The sequence below is a fragment of the Anomalospiza imberbis genome, chromosome 20 (assembly GCF_031753505.1).
Source record: "Anomalospiza imberbis isolate Cuckoo-Finch-1a 21T00152 chromosome 20, ASM3175350v1, whole genome shotgun sequence".
In the NCBI taxonomy this organism is placed as follows: Eukaryota; Metazoa; Chordata; class Aves; order Passeriformes; family Viduidae; genus Anomalospiza; species Anomalospiza imberbis.
In genome coordinates this window covers 6462964-6476524 of record NC_089700.1, presented here as the reverse complement: position 1 = coordinate 6476524, position 13561 = coordinate 6462964, and the positions used below count along the sequence as shown (strand labels likewise).

The 13561-nt window shown below is 48.4% G+C and overlaps 1 protein-coding gene across 2 annotated transcripts; it reads right to left on the bottom strand.

Moving 5' to 3' along the window:
- Positions 1-5404: 5404 nt before the first annotated feature.
- On the bottom strand, positions 5405-13538 carry SERPINF2 (serpin family F member 2). Of its 2 annotated transcripts, none has more exons than XM_068210407.1 (9): positions 12803-13538; positions 11712-11769; positions 11033-11089; positions 9699-10116; positions 9282-9425; positions 8913-9116; positions 7921-8063; positions 7131-7335; positions 5405-6457 (listed from the first exon to the last, which is right to left on the bottom strand). In XM_068210407.1, exons 1-9 carry the CDS (start codon positions 13129-13131, stop codon positions 6132-6134), a joined length of 1884 nt encoding a protein of 627 aa, XP_068066508.1. In that variant the 5' UTR covers positions 13132-13538; the 3' UTR covers positions 5405-6131. The 2 variants fall into 2 exon arrangements, with proteins under 2 accessions (XP_068066508.1, XP_068066509.1); XM_068210408.1 differs by lacking the exon at positions 12803-13538 and adding an exon at positions 12206-12709.
- Positions 13539-13561: the final 23 nt, after the last annotated feature.

Here is a 13561-nt window from a genome sequence, read left to right as displayed (position 1 = left end):
ACCCAGGGCTTTGCTGTGGGTAAACCAGAGCTACTGAAGCTGCCTGCCCCCAAGAACGGACGCCACTGAGGCTGGTCTGAAGCAATGTTTAGATAGATTCCCAGAAATTAAAGGAAGAGGGTTGTATTTAACTAACCCCTGTCATCCAGGCAACTAGAGAAATCAGAGGAAGAACATGTGTTTCAGATTAAATTCAGCTACAAAGAAAACATGCCTGCTGCTAGAAATACATGTGGCGACAACAGCCCCAGCTCAAGACCCCGTTCAGGCACAGTGAGAGGTAGTTTGCTGTTTCTCTTCCCTGCCTTTTCTTCTGGAGGCAGCTTTCCCTTGGAGAAAAAAGCATCACAGGGGAGGTTTTAAGCTCTCATCTGTATTTAGCCAGTGTAACACAGAAGTGGTACCCTCTTTCCCCACCATGCGCTTGCATCCTTCAACCTGCTGCCATCCCAGCTGCAGAATGGGTGAGGTTTCTGGTGCAGAAGATGTGGATCAAGAGGATTTACTATCTGGTGTATCTGGTGGTGTGACAGTGGATATGATGCTGGGATTGCTCCTATCATTCCAGAGATTTACAGTGCACAGGCACCACGCTGGAAGAGAGATGCCAGAAGTCCTGCATGAGTCTAAGTCAAACAGGCTAAGCAAGGGCTCTGTGAGGATGCCTGTGCCAAGCTGCACTCCTGCATGTTGAGAAGAAGAGGTTTGGCCCAGTCTAGCTTAGAGATGAAGCTTTTCCATGGAGCATAACCTTTTCTCTGAAGAAAAAGAAAATAATCTCAACACAACCTCTGCTTCCAGCTACACTGAGCTCCTGGGAGCATGGGAGCAGAGATCGGTTTTGCAGATTGTATTGTTTTTGCCAGTACTGTCACCAGCTTCATATTTCTCAGACTTCGCCAAAAAGCAATTTCCATTTTAAAAAGACAAAGCCTTTTGCGTTTGAATTGGCCTGAACATCTGGATTCTATTTGTATTTCTCTTAGCACACAGCCAGAAATGCAGAGAAAAGAATTTGGTTGGATTGGAGGTGGGATGGTTTCAGGCATGATATTAAAATCTGTGGCTGCCTTGAAGGAGAAGAGGAGGAACAACAGTGAGTGATGTTACAGTCAAAAGGTACAGGAAGAAAGCCTCGAGAAATGAGCTGAGAAAGAACTTTGTGTCTGGGAGTTGTCGAATTGTGAAGGCCTGCAGGTGCAAAGGAAATATTTTACTTTCCACCTACAGTGGTACAAGTCTCTCACATCATTTATACACACTTCTGACTTTAGAGGTGCTGTGAAACAGGACCCATGAGTTCAGACTGCTCACTCTGCTTGTTCCACAGCTCCTGGAGCATCCTGCAGCCACCAGCTCCAGAGGATTTGACTGTCACACCATCACAGACAAAGAACATGTTCCCAGCTGCAAGGCAGATGCTTGAAAGGCAGAAAACCCACCCCAGTTCCCGAGCACAGCTCAGCCCCGGGGGCAAAACTGATGCTGGTGGGTCCCGATCCTTGGTGAGGTCTCTTGGTGGGAATCCCACCTGCAGAAGAACCATTCTTCCCATTTCCCAGGTCCTCTGAGAGCTGCCCAGCCTCAGCCCCTGCCCTGTGCTCCCCTGGCCGCCGGCAGTGGCACAGGTGAGCTGTCCCTGAGCTGTCCCTTACCTGGGGCTCCTCGGCCACTGCTGTCAGGGCTCCCAGCGGTTGGAGTGGAGGACAGTGCGGGTTTGGTGCAGCCACATCTGCTTTTTGCTGCTTCCCCCAGCCCAGCCTTCGGCAGGCTTCAGGTTACAGCTTCGCAGGGCTCTCTTAAAGTGCTCTGCTCCCATTTTCTGCCCCTGCCACCCTCGCCCTGAATTGCACTAATTTTTCAACCCTTTTTTCACCCCAAAACAACTCCCCGTGCTAAGGGCAGCCTGGTGGGTAAAGCACAGGTAGGAAAGGCAAACAATCCCTGCCCTCTTTGAGCAAGTCTTTTATCCCTGCAGTTCTGCCATAGGTCACGTCAGGGAATTCCTTCTGTCTCAGAGGTATGGTTAATGCAGTAGTGTTTAATGGATTTATAGATTTATGTCCAAGATTTAATGGAGAGACTGTGGAAACAGGATTCTGTTGTTTGGGGCAGTTAAGATGCTGGGAACTGCTTGTATCCAGTGATAGTTACTAGTTAACAAGAAATCATTAACTGGCTTAAAGTTTTTGGCTGAAAAGAGAGGCTGGAAAGCCAAGGACTTGTTAAAAAAGAAGATGAATTAAGAGAATCTTGTAGAAGCTTTCAGAATGATAAATTATATGGAGAAAGGAAAGGGACAGAGGAGTTCCAGTATTACTTTCCACAGAAGGCTCAAGGGGAGCACCCACCCGTGCACATGTAAATCAAGGGAGTGTATTTTTAAACAAGTATTAAACTGTAAAACTCATTATAACTAGATATTGCAGAAGATGAAAGATAAATATAGACTTGAGGTAAAAAACCCAAGCCAAACCACATTAGTGGAAGAAAGGTCCCCTGAAGCCTACCATTGGCCAGCTGGGCAATACAGCCAGGGACCAGTGGGTTTTCCTTGACCCTTGCCATTCTTTTTTTTCCTCAGCCATGGTTACTGGAAGGAGCAGGATACTGGCTAACTGGACACGTAGCTAACCAGATCCAGCTGTTTTTCTGTTTGGAAATGCTGCAGTGATGTCAGGGCCCTCAGTCTGGGACACCTCTTTGGGCTCGCTGCCAGCAGGTAACAAGGAGCTCCTCCCGGGTGAGAACTGAGCTCATCCAGTCCCTCAGCAAAGGGGAAAGGATGGGCTCAGAGAGGCACTAGCTGCTGGTTTTGCAAGCCAGGAGAGCAGATCAGGTGTGCCCTGTGATTAGTCACTGCTTCAAAGGCCACTCCTCCTAACAAGAGGAGTAGCAGCTCTGCTTTCAGCTGCTTCTCAGCTTGTTCTGTGCAAAATCATCTGCAGGGAAAAGACTGTACTTGTTGTTCTTCCATTCTCAGCCCAGGAATGATGGTGTTGGCTGTGGAGATGTTTTCTGGTGGTTTTCATCTCTTTGTGATTCCTTGTTTGTGGTGTTAAAATGCCCTTTATGGAAGGACCACTTGAGAAGGTTTTATGTCTTGTCTCTATCTTCAGAAGAAAATCCATCTGTTTAAATACAGGTTTGGTTTTAAAACCGTTTAAATCAGAGTGGTAGTTTCAGAGAATGTTATTACAGACCAAAGCCAGCTTTATTCCTGTAGGTGAAGGATATCCCTGAAATGGTGCATTAAACTCATCTAACAAAATCAGTACAAACATTTTGCTGTTGTTCTGGTTTGGTCCCAGCATGCTCTCTGACAGGGTTCACCTCTACAGTGGAAGTAGTGGTGATATGAATTTGCTCTAGGTAAGGAAAAAGATACATCTAATATGAAAGAAGCTGGGACTTACTTGATATTCTGAGCCAGTGGTGCAGATGGATAGAGCAGACACCCTGTGCTAGTCATGTCTTTTCAGAATACAGCTCCGTCAAAATGAAAGCTTTAGCAATGCAAAGTGGAAACTCCTGAGCAGAAACATTAATATTACTTTGCATTTTACAAACTGCCTCTTCTGGAAAGTCAGTGGAGTGAAAAAGAGTCTTATGGTTGGTGTAACTGATAATTTGTTGAGCGAAGCACAGTCGTGAAGGGCTGCTGTACTGTCAAATAAGATGAAATTAATAGTTTGACAAGAATAGCTTGGAGGAGGAGTGATGGCAGCAAGACAGAAAATAGGAAATAAGAACCAAGCTGTTCGGGAAACTGAGAACAAGGGAAAAAACTTTATAAAAGCGGGAGCTGGAGGGCAGAGGTGTGAAAAGGAAAACTTGAGCTTCAAATTTTGCAGTGGTTGCAGTGCAACGCAGTGGCATTCAGGGAGGTTACAGGAGCCAAAGAAGACTTACCTAAGGCATGGAATGGTATTTCTGAATGCTAGGAATGAATCTGTATAAATAAATAAGCTAAAATGTTCCCTGTGGGCTACAGCTGTGCCCTCTAGTAAGAAAGGCTGAATTCCTGTGGGTTTACTTGTTAAAATTGCAGGGCTCTGTAATTACAGCCTCTTTCTGAAGGGTTTGTGTCATTACATTGGTTAGAGGGGTAGGCATTATCTTCGGCCATTCTTCCCCTTTTAGACTGGAAGAAATGCATAATTGGAGGTTGGAGCCAGGATTTTTTATTCCCCAAAGTCGCCTGCATCCCCGAAATTCATGGTTAGTGAGTCAGTCCTGCTCTTATGCCAGCAGATGGTGCAGACTATTCAGGGACGGAGGCTCCCAGAAGCATTCTGCTCCTTCCTTTGAAGGAAGGCAGCCTTCCCAAGAGAGGAAAACACTGCCAGAAGGACGGCCCTTGGGCTCTCTAACTGCTGCTCTGCAAGAGCAGAGCACCATCCTTTCTACCCGGGAGCTGAGGGGGTTTGGAAGCAGAAATTACTACAGACAGGAGTTGTTTTGTACAGAAGTACTCATGAGTTAGGCCTGTATTTTTAAGTGGTAGGATGGCTTTGTTGGGTGGAGGGACCCCAAAATTCCTTGATGGAATTGTAAAATGCTTTGGTCTGGAAGGAACCTTAAAGATCATCTTGTTCTGACTCCCCTGCCATGGCCAGGGACACTTTCTACTATCCCAGGTTGGTCCAAGCCTTGTCCAAGCTATCCCTGGACATTTCCAGGGATGGGGCAGCTTCTCTGGACAATCTGTGCCAGGGCCCCATGGGCTTTTAGGGCACTGCTGCACTGGAACCAGGACCCACCTCAGGCCAGAGGGAAGCTATAACAGGACACTGTCTTTTGCCAAAACAAAAGCAGTGACATTCAGCTACAGGTGTCAAAATCATTCCTCCTTTCCCTGGAAGCTGTCCCAGCCATCCACAGCATCAATACTGTGGAGCCAGGAGTATCCCAGTGAAGAACAAATCACAGGTAACAGATGCCAGATCAGCACCTTTGACCCTCTGAGCAGATCCCAGCACATGTCAGGTTTTACCCAAGAGAAAGGTTAAGGGCAATTACATCTTTGCTTATCCCTGCATTTCTGCTCACAGGCCAAACACCCTCCTGACCCTGAGCTCATGCCCTAATTCAGGGAATTCTGCCATCTCACAAAGCCAGCTCTGACCCAGAGAGCATCTATCCCCTGCACACTTGCCAGGGGAGATGTTCAAAACTTGTTGGACTCGGTCCTTGGAGAGTCTTTAGAGATTTGCCTTTTCACCTCACCGCCCCTGTTGTTCCCTGTGACAAGGTGTAGCAAAAAGCAGATCCTTTGCCACAGCCCCCCCTTTCTTTTCTTGTGTCATGCCCAGATTTTTTTCCTCCCAATCTTTGCAATTACTAAATTTCTGTGCCTTTTTCCTTTCTGTGTTAGGTCCTTCAATGCGACACCTTCAGCAAATATATTCTGCTTTATTCTTTATTATTCTGCCAACATAAAAATTACTAAAAAACACTTTATAAAATATGCCTTGAAAAATCTAGCATTACCCAGCCTCTAGAGGAAGGGCTGGAGAGAAGGATTCAAAGGGAGGGGTTTCCTACTCCAGAGCCTCCTACATCAGATCCAAATAGCCAAGGAGTGGGGAAAGGGAATCTTTGAAAAGAACCCATGCCTGGAAGTGGCTGTGACTCATCCTAGAGAAGCCAACTGGTTTCTAGTCCAGTTGCTCTGGAGGTCATTGTCTAGGTGGGCACAGATGGTTTTCAGAGGAACACTGAGGGATTCGTGTTCCCGGGAACTGCGGAAGGAAGAGCCACATTAATACAGCCCTGGCTGATGTCCAAGCTGCCAGATGCTAATGATGATTCCAGGCTACAGGGGACTCTAATAAGATCTTAATGAAGACTCTAATAACAGTCTGGGGACAAGAAAGTCTCCCTTCCATGACTGAGAGCCCTGGAAGGGAAATCCAGGCAGAACAAGCTTTTCAGGTTCAACAGAGGGGAGCCTCAGCCTGGAGAAGCTCATCAGGGCTGGAATGGGCTATCCCAGGACTGGTCTCTAGGGATCTGTAAAGGGAAACAGCAAGGAATTGCCCCCTGTGGCCTCAGAGGGGCAGGAGGCCTCTCTCAGCTGGTCCAGAGGGTCAGGCAGGAGTCCCAGAACACTCAGGCTCTGCCCTCTGTTATTTGGGCACGCGGTGCTCGTTGGCATCTGTGGCTTCACGTGAGTCCTGTGGCTCTCGGATCTGGGGAACAGCATCTGGGTTGGGGTTCTGGACACTGCCAATAAAAAGTGGGATCCCTGTTTCATCCTCAAAGATGATGAAGACAAAGGGCCTGTCGAGGCTGAAGACAGAGACTGAGCGTGACAGCATGACACTGGTGGCAGCAGATGCTTCCACCCCGTCTTCTTTAAGCTCCAGGGTGGCCTGGTGCTGTACACTGGACACAAAGAGAGGCTTCTCTGTGATCTTCTGGAAATTTGGGCTCATGAACAGCTCCTGGAGGCCTGCAGAGAAATGAGACCAAGTTGGTGCCACGAGCTCTGAGTTTTGTCAAAGTTGTCTGAAGAAAGCAATTCCCTGATCTGTTGCTCCATGTGCTGCCCACCATGGAGGACTGGAGAACTGACAAGAGAACAAAAGTTCCACCTGTTTAAGAAGAGTAGTGTGAAAACTTGAAGTCATCCTTAAAAAGCAGCAGCAAGTCTGAAGACTTTTTCTAGCTAGGCTGGAAACACTTCTACAGAGATCATTTTTTTAAGCAATTCTTTGCAAAACAAAGCGAACTCTTAAATTATTCTCATCTGGAAAGGCAGCACATGGTGTTTTGTTTCAGCTCCAGGTTTTGTGATCTGCGTTTTCTCTGTTGGCAATTTCCATGTCCTGGACACTGAGTTAAATGACAAAGTAAGAGACCGAGATTGACGCACGGGGGAAGTTGGTCTTGGCTACAATAGGAAGAACTGGTAAAGAGAAGCTGTGAATTCTCTGTAGTATCATCTTGTTGGAGCAAAACATTTGGTGCCAGGCAAGCAAGGAGTAAGGAGGAGGAGAGGAAGAAGAGCTGGGAGAGTTTGGAGTTCTGGAGCAAGCTGTGAGGCACAGCTTTAGAAACAAGGGTGTCAGCGAACAGATTGATCAGCTCCTCTTGTTCTGTGCAAACCCTGTCAGAGGCCTTACCCATTTTGCTGAGAACCTGGCTGAGTTCCAGCTTGTAGTCCAACTTTATTTTGGGGATCTTCACTGTGGTGGGCACCTCTCTGGGGAAAAGCCTGCACAGTTGTTTGTAAGGGAAGTTCTCCAGCACGTGAGAGGTGTTCCGGGTGTTGTGGTTTGGTACAATGACCACAAAGCTCACGTTACTCTTAAATGGAAACTTGGCCACCTGGAAATAAAACCAGCCAGAGAAGAATTCAGGGAAAAGGAAGGGAAGTCCAGAAAGTGATGCTTTTAATTTAGTCTTTTTCTAATTGGTCTACAGGGCCACTCTTTCTCCCAGATGAAAACAGCCTGGTGAGAAGGAGGGATCTGATTTCTCCAGAGGAGAATTTGTTGGAATAACAGTTTCAGATTTTAGTATTAGCCACTGGCTGGTAAAGATTGAGCACATGGCAGAGTGAAAACCCACATGCACAAGCTTGCCCCACTCTGGATTCTGAAAAACTCCAACAGCACATTGTCTGAGGGAATTCCTTTCCATATTTCCTCACTTATCTTCAACTCAGGGCTTTAAAATTCTATTAATTCCCAGTTAGTTGGAATATCTCTTCGTGGTTTTTTCCTAGAGATTAAAAGTGAAGTTTCAACATTCTTGCTGGAAGCAAGGGCAAAGAATGGTTATTAAATTTTTGTGTGCTATGCCTGTTAAAAAGAACTTTTGGTTTTTTGGAGGGAATGCTTGCAGTTAGTAAAATACCACAGCAAGAGGAAATTCCAGTGAAAATTTGCTGTACTCCTGAGAGATCTCTACCTGAATATCCTGGGACTCCAGAGTAAACCAGCTCAGGGGGTACAGGTTGGCTTTCATCATCTCAACTGGGACCACAAACTCATTGTCAAGGTGGAACACATCTGGCCCAGTGAAGCTTGCATTAAACTTATTCCTCCAAAACCCTGTAAAAATAAAAATTTTGAAAGTGGTGAAGTTAAATTTGAGTAGAAAACCAGAAACTGCTGAGCTGACACTCCTCCTATCTTGAGTTCTCTAACAAGGCCAGTAGTGACCAGGGAAGTGAAAATACAGCAAAGAGAAGTCGGTACCAAGGCTGGAAGAGCCCTAACAGCAGGAAACTCTTATCATCCAGAGAGAAACTATGGAATAACAAAAAGAACACGGATTAATCCTCATGCCTCAGCGTGGGAGACTGCTGAAGGCTATGGAGATAAAAGAAACTATGTTTGTGCTTTGAAAAATGGGGAGTATTGCCTTTGTGCTGCAGAGGGGGAAACACTGCTCCAAGACCAAGGTAAAACATTTGTAGATTTACACTGGAAGTGTTTGGTCTGTGCACAGCCCTCAGGGAATTAAAAAAGGAAGATGTGGCCGACTACTGCGCTGTAGTCAGAGAAATCCACAGAAGCTGCCTCTGAGCTCTGTGGTGGGTGTGCAGAGCTGCAAACTACCTGGTTCATCATTTAGGTTAGAAGAGACCTTTAAGATCACTGAGTAGATGAGCAGGGATGTACCACTGCCTGGGATCCTGAACCAGGAGGCAAAGATACTGCAGGTCCCACCTGCTGTGTCCTGGCTCTGCTGTCAAGTAACATTTTTAGCACATGTGAAGCAGTTGGGAATCATTACTGTAAAGAAATCTAAGCAAGAGGAACAGCAGATGCACAAGAACAAGCAGATTGCCTAGCAGGAAGCGAGGAGAAGAGAGGCTATTCAGCTAAAGGGCTTGCAGAAAACCGGAGTTCTAACTATTTCCTCTTGAAAAAATAAGGAAGGCCTGTGGAGCTCACCGTGGAAATAGACGGCATTGAGCAGGAGCATCACTGTGTTTTGAGGGAGCTGCTGGAGGAAGGAGGGAATGTGCCCATGAGTGGCTTCCTTTATCCAGTTGTTTATGGCCACGAGGTCATCCTGACTGATCCCAGAAAGGGTCTTGGGCTTTGCTCCATAGAATTTCTCTGAATCCTCCAGGAACTTCTCTTTCACCTCAAACCCTGGCAAAGGGGAGGAATGATGGAAAAGGTTTGCTCAGCGTGATATGACACTCCTGAAGAGGAGGAAATAGGGAAAATTGATGTCTCCAGGGTGCTTCCATCACTCTCTCTGTGACTGGGAGGTTTGTCCTACACCAGTCCAGGTCCCCCTGGGCCACCTCTCACCTTTCTGCAGGTACAGACGTGACCCGAGGCTGAGGGTGGACTCTGTGAGCCTCCTGCGAAGGGTGCCCAGCATGTGGTGGAGGCAGGGCACTGACTCCAGGTGCATCACCTTCAGCAAATGCTTCTCTGTTTGATTTGCTGCTCCTAAAAATCAAATTCCTGTTAGGTCTCATGCCCACGGAGCAGAAAACAGGGATGTTACTCTGGCTGCCTCTTGTTAGAGCCTCACAAAAGAGGCTGGAGAAATCTGAGAGTCGGAGCCTCAGAGGGCAGCTTCAATTGTAATCATGCCTAATTAAAGCTGCAGGAGCAAGGATAAGTGGAAGGGACTGTATTTCATTTGCATCTGGCTGCTCGTGCCTCTGGGAGAGGAAATGGGGAAGGGCAGGGAATGGGGGTTTGGCCACTCAGAATTACCCAGTGCCAGGTGAGACAAGGCGAGGGCGATGCTGAGGGGGGACAGGATCACGTTGGTTCTCTTGGACTCCAGCTGCACCTCTCTCAGGAGATCAATGCTGAATCTCATCAAGCCATCTGCCAGCCTCTGGCTCTTCTTCCAAGTCATCTCACAGCTTTTATCTCCAGTCTCTCCTTCCTCTTCAGAAGAGGCATTTTCCCCAGGTGATTTCTTCCCACGACAACCCCCAGCCCCAGCTACGGCTTCATCTCCTGAGTTCCAATCATCCTTCGTGTCTGGCAGGGTGGTGGGGAATGCTGACATGGGTCCATCATTCTCCTGGAAGCTGTCATAACTAAATTCTACCATCTCTCCCCCTGGCAGGGTTGGGATGGCTCCCAGCAAATCCGACTGTGCAATTCCAGCACTTTTCACATCCTGGGGAGAAACAAGGATAGCACTGGGAAAGCAAGAGCACAGTGACACCTTCAAGGGCTTTCACTGCACACCTAAATGGGCTGAGAAAACTGGGCAGAGCTGCACTGCTCTGCTCTGGTGGTGGTTTTGCTTCAGTTTCCCTTTAACCCCGAGGATAATGATTTGAGGGAACGGCTTTGGAAAAGAAGTCTTGTATCCTCTGAAAATGGGCCCAGTGAGGGTCTGGCAGTGGTTCCTCTTCCACTTGCTCTCAGGAAAACTTGAGGGCAAGACCCACCACCAGCTCAGCACATGTCCTGTGCCTTCAGCATTTACAGATCCATTATCCTCAGCCTTGATTTCATCTCCTCCCCTCACACATTTTAGCAGTGCCCACCTGCCTCACACTGGTCAGCTCCTTCTGCTGCTGTCACAGCCCTGATCCAGTTTGGCTCAATTCCCCCTCCAGGCATCTGTGTTTTCTTGACCTGTGTGTTCTATTCCATCCTTCTTTCTAAATTTCCTCATTTTCCACTCTTCTAGGCTTTAGCCTTTAGGACTGCCACTACTCTCCTCACATTTGCATGATCTGAAACATCTCAGGCTCAATGGGTTGGATCAGCAACAGGTCTTTCTCCCTGTCATCCTCACAGCTGGTGGTTTCCCTCACCTTTCCTTATCAATCAGAAATTAAATCATCCACCTGCCAGCCCCTGTACACACCAGTACTGATATTAACTCCATGCTCTGCTCAGTTATTTAGGGTGGAGCTTCCAACCTGAAGGAGCACAGCATTGGCAGCAGCTGGGAGAAAAGCCTGCAGAAAGATGGACTTTCCCATGGCACTGGCACTGCCCGGGCTCATCCCTTCTCAGGAAAAACTGCAAATCCCACAGCATAACTTCAGCCCCCTTGGGTGGAACCCATCAGTGCTTACCCTCAGCTTCCCATCTTTGTCCAGGAAGAGATGCTGCTGGTCAATGGCATGTGCCAGCTGGGGAAAAAAAAAAACAAAAACAAAACAACAAAGAAACGAAGTTAGGTCCCTCTGAATTTCCAGAGTGTGTCTTCCCTGCTCCCACTGCAATCCTGGCTGTAGCAGTCCCCACAAGGCAACAGCACAGGCAGGATTTTGGGATGCAGAACCAGGGGCAGCGAGGTCTGACATGGGGAGGTGGAAGTGAGGAGCAGCTGGGAGACATTGCAAACACTGGATTTGTTTAGAAAGGGGTCAGGCCAGTCTGGCACAAAATAATGGATCCTTTTGAGAGTGAGCAGTGGGGTTTTGCAATCTCAGTTCTGACAGGGATCCAGATTTAAAGGTGAGGGGAGAGGAAAAACCTGCTTTTCAAAAAGCTCCTGTTAACTCCTGAAGGTCACGGTCACCAATACAGTTGAGGTCAAGTTCCAAGAGAAAAATTTCCACAGAAATATTAATAATAAGAACATCCACAACTATTTTAGCTGGGTAGAAGATTAGAAACCTTGCTGGTGAACCCCCCAGCAGTATCCTCAACCTCTCTGCCTTCCAGGGCTTCTCTGGGTGGTATTTGCCCCATGGTCTGGCTCAGGGAGCCACCACACCTCCCTTGCTCTTTGCTGGAGTAGCAACTTACCCTTGGGAGGCTGTGCAGCGCAGCCAGGCAGAGCAGCCCCCAGAGGAACCCCATTTTCCTGGAACAGAAGGACCAGCCGAGAGAGGAGTTATTTCCAGCTGTGAGCTCAGCCTATTCAGGTCTGCAGGGAGAAAATTATCAACCTGGCCAAACAGGTTGGCACAGGAGCTCGTGGAAAGCAATAGGGAGATGAACAATGCTGCAAAGAAACAACACAGGGCTCCTGGGTCTGGTGCCAAGGCAGGGAAATCAGAGAGGAGCAGGGGCCCACAGCGGAGCTGCAGCCACTGCCAGGCTCCACTTGGATCCTGCCTGTCTGACCCTGCTGCCCTGGTTTCTCTGGATTGCAAATGGTATTTCCCTAATCAGTGCTGCACACACTGTGCCTCTGGAAGGAGACAAGAGCCTTTCTGCTCCTTTCCCATGGAAACCACCTGGATACAGGCACAGCATCCTCAGCTGTGCCCCAGGCTCTTGGGAGAAGGGCTACTGACCTGCAGGTGCTCAGCAAGTGCTGTCTGGGAGGGAATTTGCAGGTATGAAGTGCAATACCAGAGCAGTTTCCCAGCATTATGTCATGGAAGGGGGAGTCCTCCCCTTCCCAGCACTCATCTTCCCCCTTTGCTGGCAAACCCCGCCTCTCCCCCCTCCGTGCTCCAGTTTCAGAGTGGGACAGGGCTTCCAGGGTCACGGACAAAACCCCACCCATTCCCTGGCCAACGCTTCACCCAGCTACTTTTCCCTTTCAGACAGAAATAAAATACCTTCTCCTTCTCATAAAGCCTCCATGCCAAAGCCCTGCCCCCTGCACGGTGTCCGCATTTAATTCCTGGGGCTGCTTTCCACTTTCCAAGCAGTCCTTACTTCACCCACAACTGCTGGACTGAGATCCCACTGGCAGAAGATAACTTGAGGCCAGTTCACTCTTCCCCTTCCTTCACCCCAAATCCTGCAGTCACATACAACCCCAAATACCCCTTTTCCTCCCTGGTGGTGCCCATTCTTTAACCCTCTGCTAAATTCACCCCTCTCTACCAGAGGGCCACTGCAGGAGCCCTCATTTCTATCAAATCCTTTGGTTTGTCCCTTACCTGAGGTTGTTCATGTCCACGTTGGAGCTGGCACCTGCTTTGGCCTGTCCAGCAGCTCTGCATGGGGCACACACAGCTCTTGTCCAGCCCCCCCTCCCAGCAGCGACCTTCGGCACCACCCCCTGTTTGAAAATTTGGCAGGCAAATATTGACCCACAACATCCAGTTAAACATTTGTTTGGGGGAGAAGAGTGAATTTGTGGTGCATTTGGAGATGGGGATACACTTTTGGGCTGCTGTACCTTCAAGACAGCCTTAACACTGAGTTTACCAGATCCAAAACTCCCACCAGCAGAAGTAATTTGCAAGTGGCTCCACTTTGCATACATTCCTCATGCTAGGAATATTCTCTTTTATTCATAAACTTCAGTGAAAACGCAGGGCTCGGTGTTTACTGTTACAGGGCTCTCTGGTTTGGGAATGTTCTTTGCTGAAACCCCCAGCTCTTCCCTCCTGGAGTCCCAGGTGCTGCACCCAGTGTGAGGCAGTGGTTTAACAGAGGGCAGGTGCCCAGGGCCCCGTGGCTGCACACAGCAGGCTCTGATGGCCAGGCTGGGCTGAGCCAAGAGCAGCTGCTCCCTCCCCTGGGGCACAGCACGCTCCAGAGCTCTCCCAGGGCAGCTGGTCCCATTGTCCAGGGTGTGCACACACTGCTGGAGCACGGAGAAAAAGTCTTGGGGACAGGCAGAACACCAGCAGAGCTGCCCTGGGTGGATTTGTGCTGTATGCAGAAGTGATGGTGACCCTTCCTGCCTCTGC